Source organism: Trichechus manatus, unplaced genomic scaffold (assembly GCF_000243295.1).
Source record: "Trichechus manatus latirostris isolate Lorelei unplaced genomic scaffold, TriManLat1.0 scaffold00090, whole genome shotgun sequence".
Classification (NCBI taxonomy): domain Eukaryota; kingdom Metazoa; phylum Chordata; class Mammalia; order Sirenia; family Trichechidae; genus Trichechus; species Trichechus manatus.
In genome coordinates this window covers 8,510,338-8,518,720 of record NW_004444026.1, presented here as the reverse complement: position 1 = coordinate 8,518,720, position 8,383 = coordinate 8,510,338, and the positions used below count along the sequence as shown (strand labels likewise).

The window sequence follows — 8,383 nt, the reverse complement described above, 5'->3', positions numbered from 1 at the left end:
GGAGAAAAAAAGCCCTTCCTTGGGGGACCTTGGGAATCATTCTGGCTTTACCAACACCTCCTTCCTCTGCCTCATCACCTCCTGCCCCCACCTGTGCCCTGAGCTCTGCTAATACCACCCTCATTCTCACTGGGCTCCCAGTCAGCCCTTTGCACTGCAGGCATTGCTGGACGAGGGGCCTTTGAAATCTGCCTTCTTGCCAGGGAGCTGTGAAGTATAGGGAAGGGATGGGATCAGGGGACTGCCCAGGCTTGGCTAGAGGGAGTGATTTGGGCGATGCCACCCTGCCCGTGCTCCCTCCCTCCGTCCTCACTCCTTCGAGATTTCCATTAAAGTCTGTTGTTTTGTGAATGCTGCCAGTGTGGTTGGCACTGCTCATGCAGGTCATGTGGTCTGTGGAGGGAGGGGAGTCTTGGAAATTTGCTCTGGAGCAGGGGCAAATGGAGTGGGATGGGCGGGGGGCTGGGGCTGGGGTAACAGGGACCTCCAACACCTCTGCCTGGTCTTCTCCTGGGGGCCTGGGTCCCTGACTCCCACTGAGGAGAAGATGGAGCCTTCTGTGTGGCTGCCCCCCAAAGATGGCTCCTGACAGACACAGCAGTGAGGCAGAGCCCTGGGGCACAACAGCACTACTTCCCTGTGCAGCAATGGCCTGCAGGGACCCTGGAGCTGCAACCCTGCCTCCAGACCCCAGGCCGTCCACCTCCTGTCTGACTTGACGTGGAGATCCAGGCGTGTGGCCCAGGGGAGCCCTTGCCCAGCGGGTCAGCCCTGGGTGCTCAGACAGCTGACTGCGCCCCACTCCCCTCTAGTGTGACTCTGCCCCTCTACCCCTTCCCTTGTATATCTCAGCCCCATATATGCTCCAACTGTTGTTATACCTAATTGTTTCTGCGGTGGTTTGAGGAATTTTTTTATTAAATAAAGTTTTTTATTTTACATGTTAATATACTTTCAGAAAAATTAAGAAAATAAGAAAAAGCCACCTGTTAACCCATCCCTACCCACTCCAAACTGAACCACTATGAGGATTTTGGTGGATTTCCTTCTAGTATTTTCCGCAAGGCTGAATTGGTGTGTTTTGTACTTGGTTTCATTCTTTTAACATATTATAGTCATTTTCTATGTTGCTGCCAAACCTTCATTTGAAATAGCTGCTGCTTATATTCCATCAAGTGGTTTTACTGTGATTTATGTAACCATCCCTCTTTTTTTTTTTTTAATTTAGATTTCTTCATTGTTCAGAAAGTTAGATTATTTTTTTCATAGGATAAAAAAATATTTAGAGAAGTTCTACACTTTACCAGGTACTGCACTACTATGTTCATTTAAATTATCTCATTTAATCCCTTAGCAATATTTTGAGGTAGATATTATTTATTTCCATTTTACAGAAGAGGAAACAGGTAGATTAGGGTTAAGACAGTTACCCAAGGTCACACAGCAATTTTAGTGGCAGAACTGGGATTTGAACCAAGTTTTCTGACTCAAGCCACCTTATTTACATTATAGTTTGAGCTCTTACTGGAGTTTAAAGATGTGCTTGCCCTCTTCTCTGTCCTCCTCCTTCCAACATTAAACACTTTGTCTGCTTGTGTTCCAAGTAGCCCTGAATGACCCAGCCCCACTTACATTTCACCATATACAGCCATGTCCTGATGTCACCCCAGAACCCAAAATACGAGGTCATTGCTGTGGAAAGATGGTGCTGTGAACTTTTTCCATTAGGGATGGGGATCACTGAGTCATGGGGCCTTTCCTCCTCACACAGACCTCCCCCAATCTGCATCATGCCCCTACCCCCATCATGGTGACCCACCCTTGAGTCATATGTGGTCTGACTGCTTGTAAACAGCAAGTGGATCAGTGTTCATTTGTTCCTGGACTGGCCCTGGGAATGAAGCCAGTCCAGGTGGGCACTGACCCTGAGACTCGGCCTGTGGGTGCTCGGTAGTATTGTTCCTCATAGAGGCTTGGCTGCTTGACCCCAGTCCAGACCTGCCCTTTGGGCCTCTGCTTCTCACAGGCCTTTCCCAGCATCCCCATTGTTGATCTTCTGTTTTCAACCACCCTCATTGGCCAGATTTCAAATGTACAGCCCTCAGAGCTGGACATGAGCTCGAAGCACATATATCCACCCATATCCGATGCCTTCTTTTTCTTTTTTCTTATAAATTGTTTAGACTTTTTATTTTGAAATAATTTTAGATTTACAGAAGAGTTGTAAGATACAATAGAAAGTTTCCAATTACCCTTCACTCATCTTATACGACCATGGTACATTTATCAAAACTAAGAAATCAACAATGATACAACATTGTTAACAAAGCAACAGACTTTATTGGGATTTCCCCAGCTTTCCCACTTATGTCCTTTTCCTGTTCCAGGATCCAACAATGCCTTCTTTTCACAGATGGCCTAGAGGATAGATGTGGTTCTTCCAAGGTCACTCAACAAGCTAGTGGCAGAACCCAGCCTGAGCCAGATCTCCATGAGATGGCTTGGGCTGTGGCCTTCCTCACCTTTCACACTTTGTTAAAAGACAAGATTTGCTACTCTGTACATGCTTCTAGTGTCACAGACACACTTGCCCCACCCTTGTCCCTGATGCTGCCTATCATAGGCCTTTCCGCACGTGCTCACACGCACATGCGTGTATGCACCTTGAAATGACTAGCCCAGACTTCTCTCCCATGAGTGCTGGGAGCGTGGCACTGTACCCAGTCAGGCCGTTCTCGTTTGCTGTACTGTATTCCTTGGGTGGCAACCCACACCAGTCAGTTTTCTTCCCTTTCTGGGAATGGCGGACACAGACCTAAGTTAACAGAGACCTTTCTTTGTTCCTGGTTTTAGAGAACCATCCTCACTGGCTGGGTCTCTTTTGGTACCTCAGTGTCTTTCTATATCAGCTCCTCTCCCTGAGCTTTCCCCTCTGTCTCAGTGTCTCTCTTGTCTCTCAGTCTGACTGTGTGCTCTCTTCCTCCCAATGCTTTGAGAAGAGTCTTTGCTGTCTCCCTCAGCACTTGGGAAGGGCTGAACAGTCCCTCCCGCGTGTGCAGCCCTTCATGGTTTACAAGGGGTTTTTGCACATTCCATTGCCTCATGTAATCCTCACCACAGGGGTGATTAGGCCCACTTGATAGAGGAGGAACGCTTTTCCTCGCCGATAATGGGGAGAGTGGAGCCGCGGTTTGCTGTAGTTTTCGCTCTTCCAGGCAGTTAGGCCATCTGGCGTTTATCTTAGGCTGCCTTTGAGGCTCTTGGAGCCTTACCCAGATATGACCTCACTCTCTCTCAAATCATCCCTGGGAGGCAGGAAGGAGTCTGGGACCAATGCTGTCCCCACTTCACAGATGGGAAAACTGAGGGACAAACACACACACATACACACACACACACACACACACACACACACACACAGAAGTAAGTTGATAGGTTGCTCTGCAGTCCTGGGGGCCTGGCTCTCAGTCCTGTAAGTTCAGTTGTCTGGGAGGAAAGGAGGTCTTGGACAGGGCTAGGGGCAGCATTCTCCAAGGGTCTCAACAGGCCACAAGCCCACCGGGGATGCCCTGCGGCTGAATACAGGGCCCTACCTCCAGGGAACTTGCAGTCAGTGTCAGTACGTGTGAGAAGGCCTAAGGAGGCGGACATAGTGTGGCCGCAGTTCCTGAGAATAGTTTCGTGCTATGGTGGCCCTGTAGGCACATTTCATGAGGCTGCGCCTTTTTTCATAGCAAGTCATGTGACCAGGAGGGCTCAGCCTGGAGGGTTGGTAGGCTGCCTGATGATGGTACCTCCCTCTGCCCAGCACTGGACAGTCCACAGAGTAACTCCCACAACATCTCGCCTCACCTCCCCAACAACCCTGTGAAGAGTTTTTATGATTCTGTCTATTCTACAGATGAGGTAACTGAGGCCCATAACTTACCCAAGTGCACAGAGCAAGCCAGGAGCAGTGGCCCGACTTTCTAGCTTCAAGTTCAATGCTTTATCCATCTCACCACAGGCACTCTCTCGAACAAAGGGAAGGACACAAAGCCACCAGGAGGGAAAAGAGTAAAGGGGAGGCCTAAATGGAAGTTAGGAGCCCAGACTTGGCTTGCTTCATAGTTTCATTCCAGTTGGCCCAGCCTTCCTGTCCTGCCAGGAGGTTAAAGGAAGCTCTGAGGAGGAAAGGTCAGCCTGGGAGAGAAGCAGAGCTCACCAAAACAATCCACACCCTGTTCTCAATGTGCCAAGCCCTGTGTATTCCTGGGAAGAAACAAAGAGGAAGGAGCATGACTCGGTACACTGATGAGGCCTGGCCGGCTGATTCCAGGCCCTCTCTCAGCCCATCCCCCCAACCTGCAGCCCTGCCCCACCTTGGCCATCCCAGAGGTGACCTCTTCCTTCTCACAGCGCCTGTCACACCTCCTGCCCACACCACTCATTTAGTACTTAGCTTCTAACCCTCAGATCTCTTTTTATGTATATGTCCATCTCCCCAACTAGAATCTCCTACGCAGGGGCTTAGGTTTCCCTTGCCATGTGACATTGAAAGAAGAAAGTCATTTGGAAAGTGATCCTCTGGGGCAAAGCCGTAGCTTGTTTATGACAAAAGTTCGAAAGTGGATCTAAGCTGCGTTCCAGAACCCCGTGACATCACTGGGCTCACTGTTACGTCATCGTCGCTAGCCACTGCAGCGTCTCCGCACCCGGCAGGCAGGATGACGTCACCGTCAGCACCAGTGCAGACAAGTGCGCACTAAAGGGATGAGCGAAGTCGGCGGCGGGAGAAGTCCTGAAAGACGAGGCTAAAGCGGACGCCGAAGCCCCGCAGGCGGCAGCCCTGCCCCGGCGGGTCACCCAGCGCTCCCGGCTGGCTCCGCCCGCTCCGTGCCCTGCGCGGGCCAGCCAACCGAGGCCGGCCGCGGTGACGCGCAGCCTATCAGTGGCGAGGGCTCACCGGCCCTTCCGCGTTCGCGAGCGCGCAGGGGCCGAGACCGCAGCGGGGGCGGGGTAGAGAGAGGCGGTCCATACGCTCTCCCCGCGTCGCAGTGCATCTGGCTGGTGCGCGCTGTCAGCGCCCGCCACCTCCCAGGGGACCCGATGGCCTCGGAAGGCCTGGCGGGGGCGCTGGCGGACGTGCTGGGGGGCGGGGGACCACGCGTGCAGAGCTGCGACTCGGTGCCGGCCGAGGAACTGGTGGTCCCGGTGCGGCTGCGGAGGAACGTCTGCTACGTCGTGCTGGCCGTGTTCCTCAACGAGCAGGTGAGTGGCCGCGGCCGACCGCCAGCCCCACCACCGGGCCTCTGGAGCACGCAGGCGGCCCAGGTGGGGACAGAACCACCGCTCACTTATGTGGCATTTTCCAGTTTTGCAAAGCACTTTCACCTACACTTTCATTTGAGCCTGGTGGGGTCCAGGACTGCTGTCATCTCAATATACAGAGGAGGAAACTGAGGCCCAGGAGCTTTGGAATTCTTGTCCCTAGTTTATCACGTAGGTCCCAGTTCCTTGAGGGGAGGGCTGTCTCACTCCACTTCCTTTCCCAGGAGTCCAGCACAGCGCCCGGTCCGTAGTGGGCTCTGTTGAAGATCAGAGACCTCCCGCGGGCCCCACGGATAGTGATAGCGGAAACACATTTACACTAAGGCCTTCTGACTCCTCTCTGATGCTCTTTTTGGTGCTGATTCCTGTAAAAATTGCTGTAAGAACAGCTAGAAGGGGCCAGGACCATAGGGTTGTATAGGGTTGAGGAAGGGTGTGATTCAAAATGTATTCATTAGGGTAAGGACTAGTCATAAGCAAGTTTGTCAACCATGTGGGGAGGCTAGAGACAGTGACAAATACAGACATGATTAAGTTCAGGACTCACCATGACTCTCACTCTGGGGCCACACCCCCAGCCCCTGAGGCAGCGCCCAGGAATATCAGCCCCTTTCTCAACAGGAGTCTTCCTGAATCTAAAACCAAAAACCAAACCTGTTGTGGTCAAGTCGATTCCGACTCATAATCACCCTATAGGAGAGGGTGAAATTGCCCCATAGGGTTTCCAAGGAGCTGCTGTTGAATTTGAACTGCCGACCTTTTGGTTAGCAGCTGAGCTCTTAACCACTGAGCTACCAGGGCTCCTTCTGAATCTAAAGAGGGACAAATTATAGAGAGGAGACAACTGCGGCCCCTTAGGCACACAAGGGCTCCTTGATCGCTCTACCATTTGAAAGTGGCCATCAGAAAGGGGCAGTTCCTGGGTGGTGCAAATGGTTAACGTGCTCAGAAGGTTACAGGTTTGAGTCCACCCAGAGGTACCTCGGGAGAAAGGCCTGGTGATCTGCTTCAGAAAATCAGCCCTTGAAAACGCTGTGGAGCCCAGTTCTGTACGCTGATACATAAGCGATCGCCCTGAGTTGGAGTTGACTCAGTGGCAACTGGGTGTCAGGAAGGGCACGGTTGGGCAGAATGTACGTGAGATGTGATCAGGTCCCACGGCAAGGGAAGGCTTGGGGTTGTGCCGCTCCTCTGTGGGCTTCTCAGTGCTGGAGCTCCCACACCAGCTGTGTTGCGGGGTGAGGATCCTCTCTCTTCCGTCAGGATGAGGTGCTACTGATCCAGGAGGCCAAGCGAGAGTGCCGCGGGTCCTGGTACTTACCCGCAGGGAGAATGGAGCCCGGAGAGACCATCGTGGAGGCACTGAAGCGCGAGGTGAAGGAGGAGGCTGGGCTGCAGTGTGAGCCTCTGACGCTGCTGTCTGTGGAGGAACGGGGCCCCTCCTGGGTCCGCTTTGTGTTCCTTGCTCGCCCCACAGGTATGTCCCGCCTGGTGGCATGTGAGCAGGGAGCAATTGACCCCTTTTCACCCAGCTTGTCTTCAGATGAGATGAACCCCTCCACAGCCAGCCCTATTCTGGCTGGTACGAGCCCGGCATTATCAGATTCCAGCCTGAGAACTCTGGGCCTCCTCCCTGGGTCGGGGCTAGAGTGCCTGTGTGTCTGTTTTACTCTGCTGGACCTGGCACTTCTCTTTTGCCCATCCTGTCTCCCAAATCCCCTTAGGTGGAATTCTCAAGACTTCCAAGGATGCAGATGCGGAGTCCCTACAGGCTGGCTGGTACCCACGAACCTCCCTGCCCACTCCATTGCGAGCCCATGACATTTTGTACCTGGTAGAGCTAGCTGCCCAGTATTGCCAGCAAGCTAGTCACCCTTTAATTCTACCCCAAGAGCTCCCCTGCAGCCTGGTCTGCCAACGGCTCGTGGCCACCTTTACCAGCATCCAGACGGTGTGGGTGTTGGTGGGCACCACGGGGATGCCTCACTTGCCCATCACTGCCTGTGGCTTCACCCCTATGGAGCAGAGGGGCGGCATGAAGATGGCCATCCTGCGGCTGTTACAGGAGTGTCTGACCCTGCACCATTTGGCAGTGGAAACCAAGGGGTTGCTTGGACTGCAGCATCTGGGCAAAGACCACACAGATGGCATCTGCCTGAATGTGCTGGTGACAGTGGCTTTCCGGGACCAAGGTATCCAAAATGAGCCCCCAAAGATTCGGGGCGAGAACTTCTTTTGGTGGAAGGTAGTAGAGAAAGACCTACAAAGCCAGCTCTTACAGAGGCTTCAGGAATCATCTGTCATCCCAGTCAACAGATAGGAAGGGGCAGGGAGCAGGCAAGAAGCTGGGCCTCTGTGCTCTCCTCCACCATGGCTTCATCTCTCCTCTGAGGGAAGCAGGAAGTTGGAGATCAGGGATCTTGTTGCATTGGGAGCAGGGGCAGTTTTCCTGATTCTCAGGGGATTTCCATCTCTCCTTGGTTACGGAGCAGGTCCTGCATCACACCCACCAAGAGGGACAGTGCCTTTAACCAAGCAAGGAGTCCAGAGCTTGAGGACTCCATTGCCCTGAGGGCAAACTGAAGCTACTCCATAAGGGGCTGTGGGAACTCTCTGGACCGAGATGATAGATAGTCATCATTTCCTGTGCCCACCTCCAGAAATGCCTACATCTGTGTCCTTTCAGGCACTTAGAATATGGAATGGGCATGTGGGGAGCAGGCCCCTTGCTGAAGTAAATAAGTGTTACTTAACCTTGCCTTCCCTGCCTAAATGTCTCTGTGGGGAGGAAGTGAAGGGCCACCCCGGCCTTTCCTGGACAGCAGACAGCGTATTGACACTGGAGGGGCCAGCCTGCTGGAGGGGTGGGTGGCTGGGGTAGCTGGGCTTCCTGCTCTCCACTGCAGCAAGCTTTAGGCATAAGCGACCCCACTGCAGCGCTTTTCATCTCGCTGGAGGGATGTGACTGTGAGGGGACCACATCCCTATTAAAATGTAACTCTAACCCCTTCCAGGTTTGATGGGTGAGAAAGCCAGGAGAAGCTTCAGGTGGGAGCAGAGTCAGAAATGCTGC

General features: G+C 53.0%; 1 protein-coding gene across 1 annotated transcript; it reads left to right on the top strand.

The window, feature by feature from the left end:
* Positions 1 to 5,073: 5,073 nt before the first annotated feature.
* On the top strand, positions 5,074 to 7,842 carry NUDT18 (nudix hydrolase 18). The gene is made up of 3 exons (XM_004382110.2): positions 5,074 to 5,250; positions 6,574 to 6,787; positions 7,035 to 7,842. Exons 1-3 carry the CDS (start codon positions 5,089 to 5,091, stop codon positions 7,628 to 7,630), a joined length of 972 nt encoding a protein of 323 aa, XP_004382167.1. The 5' UTR covers positions 5,074 to 5,088; the 3' UTR covers positions 7,631 to 7,842.
* The last annotated feature ends 541 nt before the right edge of the window (positions 7,843 to 8,383 follow it).